The sequence below is a fragment of the Perca flavescens genome, chromosome 9 (assembly GCF_004354835.1).
Source record: "Perca flavescens isolate YP-PL-M2 chromosome 9, PFLA_1.0, whole genome shotgun sequence".
Taxonomy (NCBI): domain Eukaryota; kingdom Metazoa; phylum Chordata; class Actinopteri; order Perciformes; family Percidae; genus Perca; species Perca flavescens.
The window spans coordinates 29656157-29684035 of NC_041339.1; the positions used below are offsets into that span (position 1 = coordinate 29656157).

A 27879-nucleotide genomic window follows, 5' to 3' on the forward strand; every position below is an offset into this window, starting at 1 on the left:
TACATTTTACACTTGGAGCAATCAAAGCATCACATTGTGGATTACATGCATCAGGTCAAGTTTTTGGGGGGGGTTTCTACAGAGTTTAATTCTACAGTACTTTAAAACACAACTACACCATCTATGGCTGCCCAGTTGTAGTGATTCTGACTTAACTGATGAGATCTGCTCCCCCTTTTTTTAATTAATTAATTAATTAATTAATTAATTAATTAATGCCTTTTAAATGCTAATTTTCACCCCTCATTCAGTGTTAAAACATGGTCACTGATGCACATGTTTAATATAAAGTGTGTCACTGCTGTTAAAGAACACATGTAACTTTGTAACTGTGATTTTTGAGTTTCACTGTCAACACCCCAACCCGCTTGGTTCCCCCCCAATGACTGAATGAAGAGTTTGCCCTTGAGGTCGAAAATCAATTTCTTTCGTATTGTACCCTTCTGTAACAAGACCCTCAGAGAGAGACTGTGCTAGCAACCTGCAGCACATGACCTTGACAGGAAATGGCGTGCAGTGGAGAGCAAGGTTTAAGGATTGTGTGGGTGAACACTAGCAAACAAAGCTACTGACGCTCCCACTGCTGCCCTTCCCCGGGAAACACAGAAGCCCCACTGCTGTTTGTTCCTGGTTAGAAGGTCAGTCCAGAGGTATTTGTGGATGACTGACATTTGTGGGTGTTAATCTAAAGTTTGTGCCGGCCTATGTGTGGTCTAAATTTAAATTTGATTGATGGTCATCTTATTTTAAAATTCAAGTGCTCACGCGCTGAATATGTCAAAATAGTGCATAAGTGCATCATTATAAGTGTTTTGGTACTTTCTGCCAAACATCCTGAGTGAAATCGAAATGTGGTGTGTCAGACTAAAATATTCATTAAATGTCTAAATATTCAGACTCTGCGGTGTGGACTGAGTGTGAGGAGCTCAAGAGGTGACACTTTCTTTGGTTGTCAAAAGATTTCTTCACTCTGTGTTTTTGAATACACTTTCTTGTCTCTTTTTCCTCTGAATTTTCTATGAAGGCAGACAAATTGGAGGAATTATAGTTAAGAGAGTACTTGGTAGCTTGGTTAACGACATGCTCCCTAAATATTTGGGATGAAAATATACTTTTCTAAGTGACCATCATCTTCTAACAGAGGAAATGTTCTTGCACTACTGACCTCTTATTAGGATGAATATGTCTACTTTTCAATTCAATCAGGAGAGACTTTGTTGAAGATATGCAAAGATTTATTGAACATATGCATAATATAAAATGTACAGTCTTTGGAGATTAGACTCCATCGTAATAAAATTATTTTTAAAGGGGTAGAGAAGCAATGACATATTTAATATTTTCTAAAATGAATGTGTTTCAACATAGTACTGCTATTTCTTGATCATTTCACTTTGCCTAGAGTTATATTCACCAAAAATGAATGAGAGGTCTGTTTGTTCTGCTTGGGGCTTTTATTTGCTGCAAAGTACTGTGTAAACTCCCCAGATGGATGAGAAAACAGGTTTTAAATGTCACACTTGTTCTCCAAAAATATTTATGTGAGATCTATTCCACCTATTCAGGTTTGCATCACCTGTAATAATTAGATTTTGAGATGGAGAATCTGTTAATTTAGATTTAGATAGATTTACATTTGCATGCAAAGAAAGCGCCCACATTGTCCAAACATATCAAAGAAAAGTGATGATTGATCTCCGAAGGGGCACCTGGGCTGCTCAAGTGCCCCTCTTTTTTTGTGAAACTATATTATAGCGGTGATGTGTAACATTAAGACACAGACATACATTATCCTGTTCAACAAAGCTATGAAAGAAAACCTGGGCTGAACCTGCATGTTTCAGATGCAGACGACCACTACTTTAACTAGGTTGGGTGTCTTGCTTCTGGATAGGCGCGGAGGACTTTTACCAATGACAGTAAAATAAATGGACCAACAGATCCCGTTGCTCCGGACGGAGACCAGTGAAGGATATTAGAAGCACTTTTCCGGTGCTGGCTGAGCGTTACTGCGCAGCCTCCAACTGAGCTTGAAGCCGTAGATGTGACTTGAGCAACCTGTCTGAAAGTTGTAAGTCTTCTGGTAGCTGTGCCAAAAGAAATCTCAATCATTCCCAATCTTGCAGAGACGGAGAACGTAGGTATATGTAAGGAGATAACATGGGCACAGGCTAATTATTGCTAACTAAAATGCTAGTTAACTTAATTAGTAATTAAACTTAAACAGCTCATGTAAGTCGAAACTGCCTGCGAGGTTCTCCTGTACTATATGGTAATTCCTCTACTACGTGACAGTAAGTCGCGTTATGACACAATCGCTAGCCTATTTTTACAAAAACATCTGCTACGGAGCCATAACCTGAGATACAAGGTAATGGAGCCTTTTATACATTGTTGTGTTTCTTTAGAAATAAACAATGGACAAATAAAGTCTTTAAACGCTTCAGATGTAAAGTTATTCACTGTCAAAATGAATGGCAGTCAATGGAATGCTAACGGCGGGTGATGGCTTGTTACCATCAAAATGGCGCCATAGGAGGTACGTGTTGTGGAGAGAGGCTTACCCCCTTGACTTTTACATGTCTGTGCCAGGCACCCATTGTCTCATAATCAGAAACCCCGTCTCATGCAAAGAAAGAGTGAGTCTTGCTTTTTGTTAGCTCACAACTACATTAACAGTTAAAATAAGATATGATTCCATTATTGTCATTGCTTTCACATCCAATGAGATTCAGGTGCACTACCTGAGACGGTGCTCAAAAATATCCTTTAAACATATATTAAATATACCTATTCAAAACATCTCACATTCACACACATGCAACTCACATACACATGTCAACACATGCATGTTAAAAGTTTAAGAGTAAAACCGTTTTGTGTATTGCACCATTAATATTAAATTAAAGATGACTCCAAGAGAAATTCATATTGCACAGTTGTGTCTGAAAGGTCTTGGATTTCAGTGTGGTGATGGCTTTAGGGTAATAACTGTTCATCAGTCTTATGGTCCGTGCTCTGATGGACCTGTATCTCTTCCCCGAGGGGAGGAGTTCAAACAGTTGAGTTAAACAGCAACCTAAAGCCACATGCTCTCCCTGCGCTGTAGTGAAACCAGTCCTGGCACTCAGGAACTATATCTGAGCTTCTTCAGGATCTCAGTGTGGGAGGCGTGCGCTGGACTCGGACCCGCAGCAGTCTCGTAAAAACACTCCCTCATCTTTTCCTCGTTGCTTCTTTATTTCCCCTCCATCACTTGGCGGAGGGCAGGCGGTGTGAGAGCATCCTCCTCCTCCCCACTGGGTACCGACCGGCCCCTCGTGGTACGCAGGGCAGCAGGGCCACTTCAGCGCAGCGCACCGGAGCGCAGCCAGAGGAGAGAACCGGAGAAGAGAGGAGGAGGAGGAGGAGGACGGACAGACTGTCTCCCCTCCGACTGGTGGGATTAAACTCTGCAGCATCCCGTCGCTACCAACATGCCTCAGGGGAGTAAAAAACTCGCCGGGATTACTGCGCTGATCGGCTCGCTGCTGCTTGGCTCCTGTGGGACAGGTGGAGAAGGTGAGCGGCTCTCTGTGCGCTTCCTCAGTAGGAAGAGCGGGATGTTGAGTGCGTTGTTTAGTTGAAAGGGACCACCACGGTTGATTCTTGCACTAGACTGTAGGGATACTGGCTAACATTGAGGAGGGGGGGCATACTGTATTTGGCTGTGTTGATGCCATGTGGCTGTTGAGACTAAACTGTCTGATAAATCAGCTCTTTCAGGAAGAAAAGAAAAGATGAAAGTTTTTTTAATTTTTTTATTCTTTGTCTTGATATAATAGCTAATAGCAAAATGGAATTGGTCAAACATGATAAGGGCTACTTTCCATAAAGCTAGAAAGAATCCAAATAACTGAAATATTTTTTTCAATATCTCTATTGATTAATCAAGAGAATCCAAACTCAAATATTCTAGGGCTGTAATGAGGGGTTATTTTGGGGTAATTTTTTTCCATGTCAAATGTTAATTTAAGAGGATGCCTTCAGATGTCCTGTTTTTTTCTGACCAGCAGTCCAAAAACACCCAAATATCTTCAGTTTTGATGTCAATCAGAGAAAAGCTGCAAATCCTCACATTGGAGAAGCTGCAGTTTTGGTAATTTTGCTTGAAATTAATTCAAAACAGTTCATCTAATGATTTGACTAATTGTTTCCAACTCTAGCCTATGTTCCTAAAAAAAAGTCATGTCATTTTACCACTCTTCATTTTGAGCTCTCACTTTTTATTCTTTCTAAACAAAGGCATGTAGCATAAAAGAGGGAAGTTAAGGCAGCAGCTGCCTGCAAGTCCATTCTGATCTGCGTTGCGACCCGTTTCTACACTTTTGGGAAGAAGTCCTACTGTAGCTCATGCAGTTTATTCTGTGAATTTAGCGAATTAAACAGTTGGCTGGGTGTGAGCCGACCACCGCGGGGGGCTTGTTGTTGAAAGGGAGCTCACATCCTCTGGGGATTTACGGTTGTCAAGTTTTCAGAGAGTGAATCCCACAAGTTGTGTTCTTAGCTTTTTTCCCTGCATTAGATTTTTCCTCATGAGAGAAAGAGAGAGGCGGAGAGACTGTGGTCTTTCTGTGGAGATGTGGGAGAGTGGCACAGGAGGAGGATGCTGCTGCTGCTTCAGCACCGTTTTTTTAGGCTACCGTAAACAGGTTTCATAAAATGTCCTAAAAAGTGGGTTCTTGAGTAAACGGAATATTTCATAAGTGAAGTCGCTGAAAAAGTTGCTAATTTAATGTCTATGCGAGAAGACCGATTTTTAAGGAATCAGAGAATTTACCCTGCAACAAGTGTGAGAAATAGATCTCCCATTCACCACCGCTGTGAAGTCCCCGAGTGCATTTATATACAGTGTATGCTGTCTCAAGAGGTTTTAATGAATAGTTCCAGTAGCTGCACTCTTGAAGTAGTCAATCTGATGAACCTTCCTCCCCACTGTAATTATACTGTACTCTCTTGGAACGATGCTGTAAATAAGGTCATCTTTTAACGTTAAATCCCTGTAGGCAGATCGACAAAAACCTCACTAATGAGCCTTTTCTCCACAGATTGGTGGTGCTGGGCATGGATGGTACATAGGAGGGATGTATTCATGAATAGGCATCGTGGTTCTTAAACTGCATTGATTCTTTGGGAAGACGCGGCCGTAAAATGGAACAAACGTATGAGTGGTATCGATAGGAATGAAATGATCCCAAATCCTAGATGAAATGGGTACAGTGTCTGTGTTGGCTCAGACACAACAATTTCCAAGAGACAAGTCACAAAACCTGAGACTTCACTGTATTTTTCACTGGGCTTCATATATTTTGCTCTGCAGCATACTGTCTTATCAGTCAGAGCGTTCATCATCCACTTAATGACCTGTCTTCTGTCCAGATTATGCCTCCTAAGCAATGAAAAGGTTTCAGCTCATCACTCATCCTGTTTTGTACTTGAAGGACAGGAGGTTTCTGTCATTGTCACATTCATCATCTTCAGCGATACGCTGTCTGTCTTTTTCTGTTGATATACTGTATGTCGCCCTCTCTCTCTTGCACACCCATTTATACTAAAGCTGCCAGGATGGTTCATCACAGGTTGGACAAATAACTTATGCTGCCATTTGTGTGGTGGGTATTGTCAACCAATCATCATCTTATCATCATCACCATTACTAACAATTTATCTGGAAAACAATCCTTACCTTCTTCCTCCCTTCAACTTCAACTCAAAGGGGGGGAGGGGGGGATGTGTCATTTTGCAGTTCCCATCGGTACCACTTCACAGGTAGACAAATTGATTTTGCATTTTTCTAAAACATTACAGAGAACACAACTTTTGCGTTCATTTTGATGTATTGCACTGGTGGAAGCAGCATGGTGTCTTCAGGGGTGTTTCAATTCTCAGATGGCTGAGACTGTAGGTTGGGTAGATGTGCTTGATTATTTAACTAGCTGAGGCTGAGGAGGGGAGCATTAGGGTGCTATTATTTTCTCAACCTGCTGGAAATTCATCTCCTCCTGTCCACCGCCAGACAGAGTAAAATAAAAACGCTGGGAGACGAGTTGATTTGAATTTGGGCTTAGCTCCCTGCTTCATATGCGAACAGCCCTGTCTCATCAGAATGTATTACTTTTCAATGAGGTGGTGCTGTGCACTGAGAGAACATAAACCTCTGAATAAAATCAATTTGGTGTGAATGTGTGAGACATTTTCTCTGCAGAACCCCGCTGTCCTTTATGCTTCATGAGACGACGGAGTCTTGGAGAACCACCGCGAGGAAAGAGTAAAGCAGTTGGGGATAAATCGCCCCGTACTTTTCTTCTAGAGTGTCATTTATGAAAATGTGTTTAGTAAAAGTGGAGCCATGAAGAGGTTTTGATTAAGTCAAGGTTACATAAAGGTGGCAGCAACTGGCGGTGTGAGCCTGGAGCTGCCAGTCATGAATCTAGATTGATTAATCCACGGACATGTAGTTAAGCAATAAAAGTGACAGAGAACTGCAGTCCATCCATCTGCCTTTGTGACCTGAGGGATTTTGTGTTTGCCCAAGGCCGACTCCACAGTGGATGTCTGCCTCCCTAAAAACAGACCCATTCATCAAATGGCCCTGTCATTATCTCAGATGACTTGTTATTGGTCTGAGAATCAGCCACATTCTGCTGAGGTCACTGTTCACTGTCACTCTCTAAAGCAGGAGCAAAGTAGAGACTGTGGGCATCAGCTATTAAAACCCCACTGTGTGGTAATGATGTGACACGTTGATATACTGTGAATTTATCACCTTTTTTTCTGACAGCCTGTTGGAGCTTTTCACCTTTTTTCTGACAGCCTGTCGAGGCTTTGTGTGACACACAAACACAGCGACAGTTGATATCCAACTCCTAAAAACTGTATCGCATTGTTTTTGCTTTTTGAAAAAGCAAACATGGTGAGTAAGAAATTTCTCTCAGGAAAAAAAAAATGTTCTTTACTTTTAGACTTATTTATATTTATATCATGTTAGGTATTATGATGCATTAACACATAATGTGTTTCTTGTGTTTATGTGTAAAATCATAATCTGTAACGTAACTGCAGTAGAACAATAGCTGTGAGATTAGTATAGTAAAAAGTACATTATCGTTCTCTGAGATGTAGAAATATAAAGTAGCGTAGAACTGAAATACAAAAGTAAAGTACAAGTACCTCCAAATTGTACAAATGTGTAGTTCAGAAGCACTAAAACCTTTACAGAAAACCTTCAGGAAAAAGAACTTACAGTGCATGATGTGTGATTGACAAGTGTAAAGAGTGCTTAGCACCAAAGTTATATTTTTTGCTTAGCTTAAAAGAGTATGATTTCAAACCCGCATTCATTTTCAAATTGCTTCTTTGCCACTTGGGGGCAGTACAACAGGTTGTAAACACAACATTGATGGAACGGCAAACAGTTGTCAGTTTAATATGATAATACATAATTTGTAGAAATATTGTTCATAGCAGCTTTAAACTAGTCATAACTATAATATGTACTTAAATATTTCAATTAGAGGCCATGTCAGGGAAAGAGTTACATTAGTAATCACCAGCCAATGAAATTATTGACTTGAATCACAAGTTCTTTAGCCTGGCAAATTTCTCCCTATCCCCTTTTTCAAGAACAAAAAAAAAATCTGCCTTGATTATTGTGCATTGTAGGGGTTATCCAACTGGTTTTGAATGTCTCATATACCAAAAAGTTTTAGGACTTTTTTTTATTAACTGAAGGAGATCAATGTGATCCATCCATGGCCAAAATGACGTTCATTATTAAGTAAACAGGTGGTAACAGTGGACAACGCTGAGCTCAAGCCAAACATTGGAAGTGAAACAAGAGATGTATGATTTAAAGGACCACTGTACAGCTGGAGTTTGAAGAAGAGGGAATGCACACAAAAAAGAAGTGGAGTTTGGTTCAGTGCCCTCTGTCTTGCCATGCAGTGAAACTCCTTCTCTCATTTCACCCATCAGTAGGTTTTTCTTTTTTTCGTGTGTGTGTGTGTGTGTGTGTGTGTGAGTGAGATGTCAGATTAATTTGTCTGACTCCCCTCATCTCACCTTCATGCAGCTCTGTGGCGCACAGCAACACAAGTTTCAGCAATAAAGTCCTGTTATTCTGTACCATGGTGCTTTCGTGCAAGCGGTGTGACATTACTGTAACATGTTTTTTAGTTTCTTTTTTTTTTTTTACACGCAATTGCCTTTTTACTTTGATAAAACCCCTGCTGTTGTGAAATAGGTTAAGTGCTTTATTTGAAGACATTGTAGCTTTCTCCATGGTAACGATGATGATCTGCAAGCAGAACAAAATTCATACAGTAGGAGATGTATCAGCACCTCAATTCTTCTAGACATTTTTAATGTTAAATGGCCTCTCACGATGGAAACATTTAATGTTCGGTGAGGTTCCGTTATGTTGATCTAATTTCTTAGCTTTAACTGTTAGAGTAAACCAATAAAAAAGCAAAGTATACATTGCAGAACATTTTAATAGATGTCATGTGCCTGTAACAGACTTTTCTTTTGCTGAAAACTGCCATCACATTTTCTCCAACAGGTCTTTTGCTATTTTCCTTTCTTACAGATTATTTAGTACTGAAACTACAAGCATGGTGCCTTATCATAAAAAAGGCAAATACCTTAAAATGTAGTTTATTTATCAGCTTAAATATGACTTTTAAAAACTGCCTAACAATGTTGCTTATCTCCAAACTGCCAAAAGAAGACTCAAGTTGTAATAAGCTAGTTTAAAAAAAAAAAAAGTTATACAATGTAGTAATGTGTTACTGCAAGCCTTGTGCTACTGATCCTCCCTCATTACTCACATCTCAATCAATTAAATAGCAAAATAACATCAGATTAGTTATGATTAATAATTACTTAACCTGCTGCTTTGACCTTCCTTCTTTTCCGATTAAATGACAGCCTTGATATTTGTTGGCTTGAGGAGTGGAGTGGTGCAGTGGGAGCAGGCCATGTAAGTGCCTCTTGAAAATAGTAATCATAACCATCAAGAGTCTTACTCATGAACTGATTCTGGTCTGACCTCCCCCTTGTTGGGAAAAGAGCCTTATGTAATGACACTAAACTTCTGCTCACCCTAAACAAGACACCATCAAATTAATTCTATTTCTGTAGGTCATCACCCCATTTTCTTATGGTAACATTTTACATCAGACAGGTTTAAAGCCCAGTTATGTTAAATATGACCAACCAGAATGATGACCAAAACTACAAAAGAGGTAAACCCAGGATGTAAAATAAACCTTGAATTTTCTTTTTTCACAAAAAGCATTTATCGAAGGCTATTTTGTAAGATGTGAGAGTTGGGGAAGAGGCCTTGGGGAATGGAGTGGTTTTTCAGTAGCTGGATCTCACCCAAAGAAACTCTGTCCTTGCTCACAAATAAGCAAATACAACAAAATAGGAGTCAGGAGCATGTACTGTAGTATTTCAATTTACATAGTATTTGTGTGTGACTTTGAACATAGAGAACCTTTTCATATGTTATTGTTTTAGAACATTGAATCAAAGAATTTAATGCTGCTTTTTTCACTGATTGACAGAATAATACAAAATACATGTTTGCCAAATTATTAATTCCATAAAAGGACATGCTTGAATTCTCACAGTGACATAATTAGTAAAACAGAGATCTCTTGTGTGTAGTTATGGGGTTTCAGCTGATTGTAAAGGGAGTGTGACTTAGTTATAGAGCCACAAAGTATAGAGGGAGGAGGTCGGGGTGGATGGGTGGGTCAACAAAACAACAAAAACACTGCTGTTCATCTCCTGTTTCCCACCAACAGTCAGCATTGGTTTCCTTTAAAGACTGCAGTCGTTCACTAACCTTAACCAAGAAGTTCCTATGATGGCAAAGGTCTCCTTCACTAAACAAAGTAGTTATTTTAACCTAAACCATGTGTCATTTTGCAGATCAATTACAACATATTTTGTAGTTTAATTAGGAAGACTTGTTGCAATTTACCCACATCGTCTTACATTATCTATGTATCTTAAGGGTTAAGTCAAGCACAGATTCTTGTCTCAACTGTTGTCTTTCAGAAAAGAAGGCAATGCTTTGCTGTATCATTAAAAACATTGTTTTAGAAAATTTTAGTTCTCCAATAATTGGGAAAGCCAACCCTTAGTGCTCGAGGCAAAAAAGAAAGAAGAGCATGATAATTTGTGTTTAAAAAAAAAAATATTGTTTTTAGCAAAGTGACTTAATGTCCTCTCAATGACAAAAAAGTGCCATTCAATTTCTTGTCCCTATTTTGAAATGCAAATATCATCCATTAATGAAATGCTCATTGCATACTCCACGTAGTAGCTCCCGTTGGGTCCAATAGTAGAAGTGATGTAACCTGCAGCAATTCTCCAAAATTTGCATAAGACTGACATATTTCATTGTGAATGATTTTTGAATCTCCCTTCTCATTACTGATGTGTTTAGCAGTCATTTATTTTGTTGCTTGTCTCAGCACTCGGCATGTGTGATCATGTGTTAAACCTCGCAGACTCCAGATAAATGTTTTAATTGCTGCTTTGTTACAGTGCGGTTTTCTTTTGATCATTCTAATTCTGCCCATTAGGTCTGCCTCCCATGGAGCCACATATTAATGCAGTTAGCACGGAAGAAATTACAGCATTGTTTTCATACCATTTCACAGAGAAAAAGTAGTTCATTATGTTGCAGAGAACAGCACCTACAAGTGTATAATATCATTTTCTAACAGGGGAGGTCTTAGATGGTGAGAGTCAGCAGAATTACGGGGCCTGCCTGGTGTGTCATCAACAGACAGATGAAGGGCTGGAAATGAGGAACAACTATTTCTCATTGTTAGCAGTCAGACCGGCAGCAGAGCGTCTCATTTAAGCTGTCAGGCTCCAGTCTGCAGCATTTACATCAGTCTCAGCCAAACTACTTGACTTGCAATTTTTTGATGACTCATCAAAATACTTTTAGTTGACGCCTCAAAACCCAGATATAAAGTCACAAACTGAGTTAATAAGTTAAGTTAATTTAGTTATAAAGGCTTTTGGAAACCTAATATCAATTATAGCGGACTTGTAGTACAAAGTGGGCCTAATTTGGTCTGTTTTAGAGGAAACTATAAACTTTGAGTAACAGATCCTTAGAAACAAGATTAGAGTTACAGCCATGCTCGAGGCTTAGTGAAACTACAACGTTCATTTTATAGAAACCAAAGTGTTTGATAGTTGAGGTCCTTTTCTTTGGATGGAAATGTTGGTCTATTGGTTTGATCTTTCCACCACTTTGGTCCAGACTCAACACATTTTTGATAGATTGCCATGAAATTTTGTACAGAGATTAATGTTCCCCAGAGGTAGAATCCTATTGACTCTGGCAAATCCTTTGACTTTTCCTCTAGCACCATGAGGTTAAAATGTTGGTTTACTTTACAATGGATTCCTCTGTAATTTGGTACACACATCCATGGTATGAGTATGAATTGTAAAAATAATTTTCTCCTGACCTTTCATCTAGTGCCATCATCAGGTCAACATTTTAGTTTGTGCAATACTTTGGTTTATGATCAAATACCTGCAAAATTAATTACATTCCCAGTATTTCAAATTTTCTACTTTGTGTTCAGTGCTAATTATCAAATGTGAGATTGCTAACATGCTAAACTAAGATAGTGAACATCGTTAACATTATAACCTGCTAAACACCATTATGTTAACATCATCTCTGTGAGTATGTTATCATGCTGAAGTTAGCATTTAGCACATTTGTGCCTAAGTATAACCTCACAGAGCAGCTAGCATGGCTGTAGTTTTGTTGATCTTTGCAATGTAGGTGGGGAATACAGTCTTTATTTTTCTGAACATTTTGGCATGAACTATTTATAATATTTATAGTACTGGTTGTCATTTCTATATAGTTTAAACATTGTAAAGAACCACTAAACACAACATACAGCTGAGGCTGACGGGAAGTTCTTCAACGTTTGAAGGTTGCCTGAAGGATATTTGGTCATTAACCAAAGTATTGGGCAAATTGAAATTTTTACCTGATGAAACTAAAATCAAAGTTAAGCGATCACCAAAGTCATTAGGGTTCATCCTCTGGGGATCATGGATGTCTGTGCATTTCATGGCAATTCATCTAATAGTTGTTGAGATATTTCAGTCTGGACCAGCCAATTGACTGCCATTGCCATTCCTAAAGCTAAGCTGCTAACCTGGCCAAGTTTTTCTACAGTGTGTTGATTTTACCATTTTCTTTATAGCTCACAATAAGAGTTTTTTCTTGACATTTCTGCAGTGACATGCTTATTAGTGAGCCTCACAGAGATGACAAGATATGTGACATATCACACAGATTTGCAATCTGCAAAAGACTGCTTGTTTCTAATTAAAGTTGTAAGTTGTGTGATTTTTGACATTTTTTAGGCGTCAACCCACTCTTTCTTTAGATACAGGTGGGTTTGAGTTTATGTGGATTAGCCTATTTAGAACCCTTTTAGTTTGAGTGTCTGTCACCATCTCCAAAACCTAGACATACCTGTCTAAAATAAACTCTTATTGTTTATATCCATTATTGTGACGACAACATTTCAGAAGTTTTGATTCCAAGTCCTAAAGTGTATGTGTTTGGGTTCAGGTAGTAAATTCAAGTTTGAAATTAATTATTTTAGTGTTACCTCCCAAAGTTAGAAACGTTGTTTAGTGTTGTAGTGGACGTTTGTGCTCTTGTGTGCATTTTAGTTTTCAGCAGTGTTTCCAACAGTGTATGATAAAACAAAGGTTTGTAAAGACACAAACAAACAAGCACAGCTGTTTTCCAAATGACAATGTTGTTAGATGCTGGGACAAAAATTCAGCACTGGCACTGTAGCCACACCAGCCCACATTACCACGCCCATGCAGCCCCTTCCACGGACACGTGCATTCACTAATTACATTTGTGTACAGATGGTGAAATAATATAAGCAGGACCTTAACAGATTTTTTTTATTTAATGTAAGTAAAAGATTTTGAGGGTAAAAGACTTCAATTCCTGCATTCTGATAAATTTTTAGGCACCAATTTATGGTAAAAACGTCTATATTTATGGCATGGAAATCACAAAATTCTGGTGTGGCAATAATATTCCATTATATTATAATATATTATAATATAATGGAATATTATTATATTCAGTAGTCCAATAAGGAGGCTTTCACATCTGGGACATTGGCCGGATACGACAACACTTGACCTCAAAGTCCAATTGTTTAATTAGCATGAACAGGGATTTATGGGAACGTTTTTCTTTGGCTCCCAAGTTGAACAATGTAGGATTGACTTACATAGGCTACTGCTTTTACTGCTTAATTGTACAATAACACAATCATTTTATGAATACAAAACGTTGTGAAGTGTAATGTTTTCTACATTCTATTGATCAAAAATGATCAGTGACGTTGAATATAGCCTACAGTGTAATGGACCACCACAGTTCATGCATACATGTGAACCGCGGATTAATTGCAGAGTTTAACCTACATAGTGTAAAACTAAACACTGCGTGAATGGGGGGGATAGTAGTCTAGAAGTCTACCAAATTAAACTACAAAATATTTGGTAATTGACCTGCAGAATGCACTACTTACATGTCCTTACAACCCTTTGTGACATTTTAGGTTTCTGTAAATGCGATCTGTATTGCAATCGAATCCCCTTCTGCTGTCAGTCTAGCGCCTTCTGTCAAGAATTGAGTAAATAAATTGTGCATTCTTTGTAGCTCTGTTTTAGAAATGCTTTGTACATCCACATTTCCGTGTCTGACAAAGCCCTGGTCAGTGGCTGACAGTTCATTTACATTCATTTTCCTCTAAACCTTCTGTGTTTGTGCTTTTACCTTTTTATCACAGTCACCTTTTAAATGTCACTCCACCTCGGAAAAATCAGCCTTGCCTGTTTAAACTCCTCTGCTTCTAACCAGCTATTCTTGCCAATGCAGTGCTCTCACGACACATTATCCCCCTAAGGTCTTACAGTGCTCTTTTCACCTCTCAACACTAATTCAACTGTATCGGTGCTCTGCTATAATCCATAGCTTGCTCTGTGTCTTCGTCAGCTTCAGACCTGGCTGGATGGGGATGAAGAAACAGCAGCATTATGAAAGGTGTTAGGATCCAACAATATCTACAGTATACAGGTTGTTTTCTTTAATTACATATCAGAATCAGGAGTGAATTTTTTTTTAATTCATTTTTGATAAAAAATAAACAAAATAATGATCTCTGATAGATCCTAATAGCGAACGGTCAATAGACTTTTTTTTTCAGCTCACATACATCAGTATTCTAAAACTAAAAGCCAAACCGGAGTGTTGCATCTTTTTTTATCCATCTGTAATCAAATGGAAACATTAACCAAAGGTTTGAAAATTGAGAACTGACACATAAATACCAATTAACAAACAAATCAGGGGTGAGCAGAGCGATGATGGTTCAAAGATTTTCCAATATATTATTGTGCACTACCACACAAAGCCGTGAGTTTCCTGCAGATATCTTTCTGTCTGAAGATGCTGCAAATGGCCTGAGCTTGAATGGAAATGCACAAACAAGCTCTGAAGTGTCTGCAGAGACAAGAGGAAATAGATCGGGTAGACTAGAATATGACAGGCTATTCAAAACTGTCAACAGCCTGTGGTTTATAGTCTCAGGTAATGAAAATCCCTCTGTGATTGAAATGAAGTACAATAATGTTGACAAAGTAATCTCAGCTGAAGCCTTGCTGTTGGAGGAGGGAGACAGGACATGGCACTTCTGAATGGGTTGTAAATAATTGGAACTAGCTCTTTTCTCAGGGGTGGAAAACAACATTCGTTAAAAAAAGAATTTTCAGACACTCATGCAGTAATTATGGAAACAAATGGACATTTGATAATTTGTTAATAATCAGGTATTCTGGGGAAACTGCTCGCCCATGGATACATGGCAAATCAAGTCACCGCTCCTGTCTAATGGCCTCTTTACCAGGGTAGATCTGGCTGATATAGATTTTCTACTGGACAGGTGGCTTCCTACTTTCCATGTAAACTGTTGTATACTGTATTGAAGTGGCAGTAGAAGGACTGTTGCCATTGCCTTGTTTATTGGCGCATCAGCGTCACGTGTACATACATTATACTTACTGGCTGTGGTCGAATAGTCTTTTTTTGATTAGGAATTTTCCTAAATGAGTGAAATGACCCTGAAGTATTTAAGTGGCAGCCATGATAAGAGCTGGTCGAATTCTCTATATCTATCTATCTATCTATCTATCTATCTATCTATCTATCTATCTATCTATCTATCTATCTATCTATCTATCTATCTATCTATCTATATCTGTTGGGTCTTTGTAAATTATAGAGTGTGGTCTAGACCTACTCTATCTGTAAAGTGTCTCGAGATAACTCTTGTTATGATTTGATACTATAAATAAAAATTGAATTGAAAAAATGTATTGAATTGAATCTATGGAAAGGTGCTTTAATTCTTCCTTTCTTATCGCCCTTAGCATAGGTGTTACACTGGACCAGAAAAAATGCTGCCCCACAATTCCTTAACGAACACAAACAATATCTTGCCTATATTTTCCAATTGTTTCATATGATTATAGTAAAATATGATGAAAGTATGATTATTTTAATATCAAACTTGGTGATGAAGTAATATTTTTTGAGTGGGTTGTCCATGTTAATAATAGCCTGCATGAAACATCACGGTAAGAAGGCACAGGGCAGAGTATCTAAGACACACTTTTAATAGTTCATCTTTGGAACATTTAGTTTTAGTTTCACATCAATAACATCTGTCGTTCACATAATGAGGTAGCCTAGTGTAAGTGCAGTTGGATTCTCTTACCAGCGCTGTTGTCTTTTCCTGAGTCCTTGCATGCATTTTCCGTCACATCTTTCCTAGATCTCATGATGTTTTCCATCAAGATCAAGGAAAAGTGTTTATGAATAGAACATACTTTTTCAAAGTGTATGAGGCATGAAAAGGTATCCGCTGACTTTCCTCTCACTCTGAAACCAAGTTGTCTTATTCATGTTCCTGCTCTGTGTGACCCATTATCTGCCCCAACCTTCAATTATCTGTTCCGGTGTACTTGAGAGAGCTTCAAGTTAAAGGTTAAACTATTAGAAGAAATCTTCCTCGCTTCCTTCAGTCTGCTTACCACCGACATTAAAATTACACTGTGACATATTGATCCATAAGTTCAATGACACGATCAATGATTCTAAACTGTCTTTTCTTCTTTGTGATTTGTTAACAGAGGTATGTGACAACCCACTGGTGGCCAATCTGCCGCTGTCATCATTCAGAAGCTCCTCCCAGCTAACCAGCAGCCATGGGCCAGTCTTTGCTAAGGTCAACAGGAGAGAAGGTGAGGAATCATTATTTGCTGTGTCCATTGTCCAGCTTAAATATTTTACCATTTGCAGATGCGGCACACTTTGAGGCAGATTTATTGTCATAAATAATGACTGAGCTGATCCAGACATTGAACATGGTAAATACTTTACTTGGTGCAGGATGTTGTTTCAGTGTCTCATATTTAAAGCTACACTAAAAAGCTTTACACCTTGGCAAACCCAAGTGTTTTAAGTTTTAAAGGTTTGAGGGACTTTATTACCCAGAATTACTCAGAGTTAATCTAGCAGTAAAATCCTTTGACATAAATGTTGTCTAATGTTCAGACATTGCTGGTGAATCCAGGTTTTTCCCTGGAAAGGAGCTCACTCACTGCAGTTTATTAGACTATTTTCGGTTTGCTAGTAAGAGATACACCTCTATATCATATCATGCACTTTAACTTTAAAGGTGCAATATGTAATACTGACCGCTAGTGTTTAAAATAGTTACTGCAGTACAAATTCAAAATACTGCAAGAGTTGTCTCCCCTGCCCCCTCCTCCCCAGTCTCGAAGTTCACGGAGGTTGCCAGGCTGAGACCGCAGCATCCACAACAATGTTGCTAGACGCTTGTCTCACATAGCCAGACATTTCTTCACAGCACAGCGGAGTAGCTAACATTAGATGCAAGCTATATTGACAGTCATAGAAGCCCGTGCTCACGCGGAGCTCTGTACCCAACTGACAGACACACCTTTTCAGCTTAGGACGGTAGCAGCCGCTAAAAATACCACTACCTTGCCGTCCTCTCCACCTGACTGAACACAATTTATTGGCTTAGAATTATGGCAACGATCTCTAAACACACTGCAAACTCACAGTCCTCTCTTCCCGATTTACAGCCACCCTCTCTTGGCTTAAAATAACTTAGCATTGTCGGCTACGGCCGCTGAACAGGCTACACGTTGTAAACAGCCGTGGCCCGCTTGCCTGGTTCTCTGGTAACGTTAGCAGTTAGCAGGGTTAGCATGGCGGCATTAGCCAGGGCCAGTCGGGATCACTTTACTGGCTGTGTCTCAATTGTTTTTGTGAATAACCAACTTGGGTACTCTAGCTATATAATTCAATGTGAGTACACAAATGTTAAAATTACATAAAATGCCCATCCCTTGTAGCTGTGATAAATTAGCCTGAAGCTAATGCTTAGCTACCTGTTCAGGAGGAAATTAGCCAACTCAGCATCCTTTTGGGCTCTAAGCTCTCTCCATCTTTCAAATATCTCCAATATTTACCCAAGGTTTGTTTGTTGGTCACGCAACTGTTACAAACATGCAGTTTTTTTTTATGTCTGGTAGAATCTATCTCAATTGATCCTGTTCATTTGTTTGCTACTTTCATGGCTGTACTAATGTTACAGCTGTAGCGCACTGGGTTTACGTTTTTACATATCTGGCAACCCGGCCTGGATGTCAAACTGGGCAGTTGTTAACAACACACAGGCTAAAACGCAAACAGAAATTCCGTCACGGAACGGAAATTTAATTAGGAGCAGATACTGGCATTAGCATTGTTGTCAGAAAAGACTTAGCATGTTTCCTTAATATCTGATGACGCATTATTGTCATTTGTGGATTTATTACAGTAAATATATTACATATTGGACCTTTAACTAAAGTGATATTTTTCAAGTTTGTTTTGTTGGTTCGTGTTTTAAATCAGCTGTGTAAAAACAAGAGTGATATAAAATGAGAGAAAGAGTGCATGAGATGAAAGCATTAGAGAGACAGAGAGTGAGAAAGAGAGTGGGAAAGACAGCATGCAGCGGTTGAGAGAGCTAGCGAGTGAACAAGAGAAACACAACGTTATATGCTGAAAGCTTAAAGGTGCCCTGCCATACAAAACCGTTTTTATTTGCATTTTTTTAAATATGTTAGGTCCATATGTGTTTGTGTTATGTTGTGAATTTGAAAATGAACTGCTACCTCCTTTGTCAGCTCTAGCCACTGAAAAGAAATAAGCAGAGAAATCAGGCCAATTACAAAAGCTGGTCAGTCTGATATCATGTTGCCTGAGCTCATTACTATTCATTAGCTCGCCCAGTTGGGCTGGGTAAAGGATTCGGACAGCCAGGCTCTCATTGGTTAGCTGTTAGCAAATCAGATTCAAACAGAATGAATATTAATGAGAACTGGCGGAAATTGAGCTGAGTCTTCCTGTAGGTTTTCTATACCACGCTAGAATGGCTTGAAACAAGGAAACCAAGGCATTTTTTCCACAAAAAATGTTACAGAGTCCATGGTAGAACTTCAGACATTACCACAAAGTAATGAAATACATGTGGCAGGGCACCTTTAAATGGCAGTTACGTACTAAATCACAGCTACCATAGACCACTCAGTACTAGATTGTTTACTTTAGAGACAAACTTTGTGGAGTTTTTAGTCTCCTTTTTCATCTTTGTATCCCTCCTTTGTGTTCATTCATTACATCCAACCCAAACATCAGAGTCACACGACACATCAGTGTGACTATGTTGTTTCCTTGTGTGTGAATATTGCATTTCGAATGCTAGCGTGTTTTTTTCAAAACCCTTCATTGTTCTAATTTACCTAATCTTCACAGTTGATGTTGAGATGCAATGAAAACAGGAATGGTTATTTGTTAATTATATTTTTATATATTATAATTATATGTTATTATTATAAGTTTCGTTCTACTGCGACCATTTCCATTTTTTCACAGTTGTGTTTCAAAGTATAAACAGTGAGGGGTCTGGGGGGCCGATTCTCCATAAAAAGTTTAGTCTTGCACAGCTCTAAACCTTATGCACTCGGTTAGTTGTTGACATCAACTGTCAAGAAGCACCTTCATGCCAGTGAAATGTTGGGAGCCGACGCAAGAAAAAGCAAAAGTCCCTCGACTGAATCTCCCTCTTTTTACTGAAATGCGTTCTTTTCTGTTCAGTGGTGCATTTCCCCCTCAGTGCAGGAGGGAGTCTTTGCCTCTCTACAGGACGCAGAGCACCAAACATCAAAGGCAAACCTCAGCTGGATTCACACAGTCTGAGAGACACAGTACCTCTGTGGAGGCAAGGAATAGAGAGAGGGAGGCAGAGATAAATACAAAGATAGCTAGATAGCTAGATAGCTAGATAGATAGCTAAATAGCTAGATAGTTAGATAGATAGATAGATAGATAGATAGATAGATAGATAGATAGATAGATAGATAGATAGATAGATAGATAGATAGATTAAAAGGACAGCCGTTACTGCCAACCATCTGTATTGTATATAGAAATGCATTGAAATTTTATTAGACTAGTACATCAAAAACTCTCCACAGGGCCACCTCCTATAAACCAGAGTTATCATTCACCCACCACAATAAAAATTCAAGAGGGACCGCTATACTGGAGTGTGTGTGTGTGGGTGTGTGTGTGGAGGGGGGAGGTCTTTGTGAGGGGCTATCATGGCTGGTTTTGGAGCTTTTGGGAGGGAACGATTTCAGGTTTCTCCATATAGCTCAGTGGCTGACTATGGTGCCAGAGTCACCCGGGAGTCGAGGATTTCTTTTCCCATTACTTGTACGAAGTTTAATTGTGACGGCTGCACAGTTTTTTCCCCTGTAAAGACATTCCAACACATTGCATGAAATTATATCAAAACAAAACTGGTGTGCTCATTTCATCGGTCTGTAGGCACCACTGAGATATAAAGCCAATCATACAGCTGGACCCATTCCAGCAGCCTGCAGCAATGGTTCACAAAGTGGGGTGCCTTCAGGATGGACCAAGGGTGCCGCAGGATTTATCATATCATTGCACATTTATTGTGCATTTTTTAATAGCAATTCACCACATTAAAAAATTCAACTACATTTACATTTATTGCTTTATATTAGGTCTTCAAACATATCAAACTGAATAAAAACAACTATAAAAAACACCATATTGAAAACTCTGTACAGCTAACGACATACAGTAGCTAACGATATGACAACTCATGGTTGCCGGTTGTCGTAGTAACACAACATGCTTTCTAACTCAGGAGTATTTCAGAAGCTCAGCAGTCAAAACAATAGTCACCGTCAGAGCAAGCCATGTAAAGATTTCATACAGTAATCAGAGTTCAAAGAAACACTGACACATCTCAGCCCTCAACACAGACAACTGAATCTGAGCCCAACAAAAAAACTAAAATCTGACTGAACACTGCGTGTATAATGGCTGAACTGAGAGGTTTTGGCTGCTTGTGGAAGACGAATATCCATCATTCTCCAAAAGCACATTCACTCTGGTGTTGCACGTTCCCAACATCATATATGTGTGATATGGCTCCGTCATCCCTGTCAGTGGAGTCAGACCTGCGGGTTGCCATGTTATGCATCGTTTATTTAAATTCAATATTTATTTGTAAATCTGGAGGGCACCTGTTGGTTTTTATTCTGAGAGATTGAGAATGGGCCGTACTTTTAATTTATAAAATTGTTAAACATCTGTGTACATACAGTATGTGATATGGGGGTTTTGGGTGGCTTGGGGAGCCATGACATGAAGGGGTGCTGTGGTCTAAAAAGGCTTAGGAATCACTGGCCTCTAGTATACAGTATCAGCATATAGCGTGTCTTTGTGCAATGCAGAACCAGAAAATACCAGCAATATATGTAAAAATATGTATGTTGACCCAGGCAACATACATATTTTTATTTTTTTAAATGTTTATACATTCACCTAGTATTCACCAGGAGAAGACTTCTCTGACTCCCCACCCTGCTGAATAAGGAAAGAGGAAAGCAAAACGGAAGAACATAGCCCGTCAAAGTGTCTCGTCCATCACAAAGTAGTTATAACAGATTATTAGTGATAATCAAATCTCTATCAGAGGCCAAATGACACACTGGGGGGTGTAGAGGTCACAAAACTCCCACATGCCTACGTGGCCCTCGGGGCTGCCAGTTAGTCCCATCTTGGCTGGTCATGGGGCCTGGCATTGACAGGAATGTTCACACATTACGACCATTTAATCCCATTTCGGTGCCTCATTTTGGTGCTTCTAAAATGTCAGCGCTGCCCTCTGATGCTCCGAAACGGACGTTAGAGGCAACAGAGGCATCGCTGCATGTGACGCTAGTTAACATAATACACTTGGCAGCAGGTAAAGATACCAAAGCTAATCAAGACATAGCAAAGTCACATTAAGTGAGGTTGCTTCTATATCACATCAAAAAGAGCAGAAAAAAGCATTTACAGTAGGATGTGGTACCTCCACTATTATTGGGCCTTAACTGTGCCATGTCATTCCTTAAAATACAAAATAATGAGGCCAGTCTTGCTAAAAATGTCCTTCACAGTGGCAACCTGATTTTCCTCACAAAAAGGTTATTAAATTGGCAACAAGTGCTCTTTATACAAGCTGATTAGTGCTTCTGCAAGCCTTCAGCATTTGGTCTTCAGTAACAGCAATGTAAAATAAGCAAAATGAAGCTCCAAATAAAGGTAGTAATGGAAATATTCATAGTGCTGCAGTTGTTCTGCAAAGCCCATCAGTCCTTACACTCTGCCTTGTCATGCGTCCCAGTGGCAGCTAGGTCTGTGCCAAGACACTTGAAGTCTCGGTGATTCACCTGATGTTCAATAATCCAACTGAGTCAGTCAGCAATCTAATCTTTGGCTGTGTTGTTGTGTTAAAAAATAAGCATTGAAGGGCATTCCCCACAGGGTTGATTAGGCATATCCTAATTGGCTGCATGCCTATGTGCAAAGCACAAAGTCCTTGTGAGGTGTGGTCTGCTGTAATTGTCATTTTAACTCAGCGCCATGTGGGCTGGCAAGAAAACATTGAGTTAACTTCATTCCATCTTATAGCCAAATGTTAATGACAGCATTTAACATTTATAGGCAAATGTTAATGGCAGTATTTAACACCTAAGTGTGCTCGGTTTTTCAGGGGGCCATACTGATAATTGCATATTAGAACCACTGTAATTACGCTAAAATAGGCTTGGAACACTTCATCAATCCCACGTAATTATTTTCTGGGAGCTAATTTAGTTTTAAAAAAGGGATTTAAACACCAGCAGGAGGCTGTAGGTTGAAATTAACTATGTGGAGGGAACCATAGCATGAGGTATTGATTTTTGTGTAATGTTTATGCGCCACCTCTGCCTCTCCAGGTGCCCATTTAATGCTCCTCTTAAACACTTTATCTGGTTAAATAACACAGCTCCTCTGCTCAAATCCTCTTAATCTGAGGTAGTCACTCTCTCCATAAATCTAATTATATGTGTAAATATGGCCTGATTCCTAGAAAAAATGCAGCTAAAAGCCTCTCAGCTTTTTATATTGCTTCTATATCCCTCACTCAATTTATGTCATATATTCTTTGAGCCAGTTTCAGGCCTTTTTCTGTGTTTTCCAGATCAATAACTGTCCATTTTACTGCTAGAAAAGCAGATGTAATAAGGCACCATACCTACTGTACTTTAGCTTTACATTTTCCGAGTAAGCATGAATCATTTTTTAAAAGGTTCATGTGGTTCTTTTGGAAGATGCAAGTTCTCTATTTTCCAATTTTGTCCTTTAGCTATAATAATAGAGTTGATGTTTCTGTATGACACTGCCATCAGCTTTGCCAAGTAAACACTCTTGATGCCTCCGCAACCTGCAAACTTGATTGATTTGTTCTCCTTTATTAAACTACTACCTGTAAAGTTAGTCTAAATCCCATTACTTAGTAATCCTGTTGCTCAATGTTGTTTTAAGCCCCCAATGTCAACTATAAGGCAGCGCTGCAACTGTTGACTTCAAGGCACCTAACTCTAAACCTAACCCTAACCCTAACCATTGCCTAATCCTATAAACGACGTTGGGGGCTTAAAACACCAAAACACCAATCCTGTTACTTAATTTTCCATGTGCCTAGCACATTTTGTTTAAATTCCCCAAAGCCAGTATCTCCAGGGCCCGGTTCTAATTTTACTCTGTTGCTGGACCCCTAAAACTAGTGTCATTGCTGTACCTGTTTTGAAGGTTTTTTAATTACCTCACACACATGTTCCAGTGGCCTGCAATGTTAAAAAACGCTCCTTTTCTGACTTAGTTCCTATTTTGTTCCTTCCCATCTCTGAGAATGTTAATATGGCTGTTTGCTCTAGTGCAGTCTTTTTTTTATTTATTTTTTTTATAAATAGAAGCATATTATCTCCCATGTTGTCAGAAAAACACCTTAAGCTCGACCTTAAAGCCGCAGCAACTATGACTCTCCAACTCAAATCAGTTTAAATCCCTCTTAAATTCCCCCAAGCCCACACAGATGCATTTACAAATCTTGACCTGGTCTGTCTCTCTGCTTGGCTGTCTGTGTCTTACCGCCTCCCTTTAAAACTCGGGGGATTTTTTTCCTCCGGCAATGACTTTCTTTGTCTTCCTGTCGTCTTCCTGTCGTCCTAAGTGTTTTCCCCTTTCCTTCACCAATTACTGGGTGGAACAACAGAACATTAGTTCTAACCAAACATTGCTTTTATTTGGCGTACACATCCACTGTCTCTATTTCCCAGTCAACACTAATATGGAGGAGACTGCAATTAGAACAGAACAAATAGAAATAATGTGCTGGGTGTTGTGTTCTTTTACTGTCTTTTTAAGAGAGACGAGGGCTGAAGTTAATTCTCCTTGTGGAGATAGCTCTGTCTAACACCAGGAGGGACTAGCTGAAGGTGTGGTGTTAGAGGAACTGGCTGATAGCTTGAAGGGTCTCTCTGTGTTTTTGCTCGTACTTTACACTCTTTTGTCTTGGATGATTGTACTCACTTTATATTTCAGCCAGGTATATCATATCAGGAGAGGTTAGGCCACCCAGAAATGCCATCATTTGACATTTAAGTAGTACCATACATGTGCTATACTATACATATATGGGTTAAAAAGGTTGAAGGGCTGGGGTGGCTTCTAGCTCACCCAGTAAGAGCATTCACCCCATATTGGCTGAGTCTTGCAGCAGTGCAGTGTTCAAATCCAACCTGCTGCCCTTTGCTGCGTGTCATTCCCCATCTCTCTCCCGCTTTCATATCTATCCACTGTCTAATAAAGGGAAAAAGCCCCAAAAAATAGTCTTTAAAAAGAAAGGTTGAAGGGCTTAAGATCAAAATGTTTCCAGTTTCACACATTTTTTGTTGTTGTCTTTAACATAGATTGTAGAGTGACGTGGATCGATACAAAGTTCTTGACTAAAATCTGCTCCACATTTAAAATAATCCCAGTGGCACATGGAGGTTTCCCAGTTGGTTCCGCGAATGCAGATTCTTATTTTGATTTAAAATGACGTTAGGCACTGAGATGTTGCTCTTATCTGGAGTACATCAAGGACACTTGTAAAACGTATGCAGTCTCTGATGGGCGCAAACTGGCTGCTGTGGGATCTGAACTTGTTATCTCTGAGTTTCTGTTCCATCTCACACCCCTGCTGCCAATAAAAGAGTCATAATGCAGCCTTGACACCACACATCCTTGGCTTATATCCTAACACTGTGCCAGGAGGAAGCATCCAAAATAACATTCCCTTTGATGCTTTCATTCTAGCCCAAATAAATCCATGTTTGATTTGCAGCAATGACACATATTTACTTATTTGGAGGAAAGCACTCTTTTTGTGCAACCTGTTTTGGACTTGTTGGAACACTTAAGTTAATGAAAACATGGACATCAAAACCATTCAGGTATCATCAGTAGATTAGCACAGGATTGACCTTTTTTTTTTCATTGGCCTGCAATTTAGCTAGGATTATTTTAAATTTTAATATTTTTATTTTATCTGTTTCTCATGAGCAACCATGTACTAATCAAACTTGTATTGATTTTTAGGTCCCATATTATGTTCATTTTCAGTGATGTATTTTATTTTGGGTTTCTACTAGAAAATCTTTACATGTTTTAATGTTCAAAAAACACTTTATTTTTCTCGTACCTGATTTCACCCTCTGTCTGAAACGCTCTGCCCCCTTCCAAAAAAGCCCGGTTTGCTCTGATTGGTCAGCATTTCTGAGTCTTTTGCATCTACGCTCTCGGAGTCTCTGCACCCTCTTTTCAGCCGGGGAATGACTGTAACGGCACTGTAGCCAAATGTTCGACCTATATATAGTATAGTTGTGACATCACAACCATACGGAAGTCCTGACGGCTCGTTTAAAGGCACAGTTTCCAAATACAGTCTGTGTGCATTTCTCCGTGGATTGAGTTTTTTGATACTTTCACAGTATTTATATAGAAGCTCAATCTGCTTTAAAATAAAAAAAAGACATTGAAATCTTTTTACTATATGGGACCTTTAAGCTGCACAGTCTCCCATTGACCAGCACATACACATCCTCGGAAAATAAGGTCACACTCGTGGTTAGAAAGAACTTTTGCTTCAACAATAGGCCAATTAGTCAAATCGGAAAAATGCTTTTTATCTTTAATCTTTTTTATCGATAGGGCTCGCTTGTTTACACTTTTCTTTCCAGTTTCAGAATTGTTTTATTTAGAGACAATAAAAAGCTGATTTTTGCACAGCATATAAAATGAGGGAATGTTTTTGGGTTCCTTTTGTAAAACAAGAAAACAGGGTTTGTATAAATAAATGTTACAAGGTACTATGAAAGTCTTTTGCACAAACATGTAACTGAGTATAACTGTAATGCTGTGGTATTACAAGCTAAATCACAAATGCATTGCATGCTTACTGTAAATTGGTTTCTCAAGAATATCACATTCTTGCATCTTGCATAAGAAGGTGCAGCAGCCTCTCAAAAAGTTAAATGAACTAATTCATCAATCAATCCCTTAATTCCAACAATATCGTTTAAATAAAATGATCTCCTATTATTGTTTTTAAGGATTGGCTACTTGGCTGGTTGCCTTTATAATATCCGGGCAGCAATTACATTTCTTACTAAATGTATTTGACCAAACAATCTAGTAGTAAGTTGGTCTTTCTGGGGGACAGGGATGCCTGTTTTTACCAGACATGCTAAAGTGTTTGCATGGTGCTAAAGTGATCTACCTACTCGTAGCACTGATGTGTACTGTTTGACAGTGAACAGTTCTTCATGGTTTGTGATTGAGTGTCTTGTTCATGGACACTTAAAGGTCCCATGGCATGAACATTTCACTTTATGAGGTTTTTAATATGCGTTCCCCCAGCCTGCCTATGGTCCCCCAGAAATAGTGATAGGTGTAAACCGAGCCCTGGGTATCCTGCTCTGTCTTTGAGAAAATGAAAGCTCAGATGGGCCGATCTGGAATCTTCTCCTTATGATGTCATAAGGAGCAAGGTTACCTCCCCTTTCTCTGCTTTTTACCCACCCAGAGAATTTGGCCCACCCATGAGAGAGAGACATCATGGCGTTCAAACGAGCAAAGTGGCAGTTGGTCAAAGCCACACCCCCCCCCCCTCCACCTTGCCCCCCCCCTCTCTCCTCCTCAATAGCTACAGACACAGACATGACACATCCTAAGGAAAGCTCATTGTGGGACTGGCTCTAGTGGCTGTAATTCTGCACCAAGGCTGAATTTTGGGAAAGAGACTTCAGATACAGTATTAGGGGACCAATAAGGTCTATGTAAAAGCATCCAAAGATCACCATGTCATGGGACCTTTAAATGTTTAATTTGTGTGCAAAGGAACATTATTCACACACACTTTTTCTCTCGGTGGTTGTTTGGTCGCTTGGTCTTCTGATGTGGTTGTCCCTAAAAGTCACAGCCTCTTGACTGGTTAATTCCTTGAGGTAAGATGCTAATTTGACTGTCCAGCAGAGCAGCAATGCAATGTTCCTGACCTGTTATTAACCTCAATTACCTTCCCGAATGGAGGAAAAAAAGCATTGGTGTCATTACAGTACAGACAGTGATGTAGAAAAAAACAGCAGATTTACTGGATCAGAACTGACAGGCATGCATGACAGACACTATTGTTTTGGTGATCAAACAAGGGATGCGTGACTAACGCAAAAATGAATAATTTTCTCCACACAGCCCTTCTTCATTTTTGGCTCTTTCTATTTTCTTCTCCAGTCCTTGATGAGGTATTTACCTATCTCTCTTTTCTTTTCTCCCTCTCTTCTTATTACCTCCTCTCCAATCATGTAGATGTCAGTTTCTCTCTCTCTCTCTCTCTCTCTCTCTCTCTCTCTCTCTCTCTCTCTCTCTCTCTCTCTCTCTCTCTATCTATCTATTTATCTCTCTCTCTCTCTCTCTCTCTCTCTCTCTCTCTCTCTCTTCTCTCCCCATCACTCTTTCTATTGTCTGTGTTCTTCACTTCTTTCCTCTCCAATCCAGCCATAATGAGTAAAGGTCAGTCTGTCTGCTCTCTCCTGTAGTGCTGTCAGTGTTCATGTCTGTTACTGCAGCACTTATTAGCGCTGGCCTTTAGCTGCTGCCCTAATAAGCAGGCAGCACAGCACTGAAACACCTGCTGGAGGAAAAAAAATGCA

General features: G+C 39.3%; 1 protein-coding gene across 1 annotated transcript in view; it reads left to right on the forward strand.

Moving 5' to 3' along the window:
• The first annotated feature begins 3476 nt into the window (after window positions 1-3476).
• LOC114560969 (contactin-associated protein-like 4) overlaps window positions 3477-27879 on the forward strand; it is an 85244-nt gene continuing 60841 nt past the window's right edge. Inside the window, exons 1-2 of the mRNA XM_028586602.1 lie at window positions 3477-3561; window positions 16330-16440. Of these exons, the coding sequence (XP_028442403.1) occupies window positions 3477-3561; window positions 16330-16440 (196 nt within the window). The remainder of the gene's footprint in view (window positions 3562-16329; window positions 16441-27879) is intronic.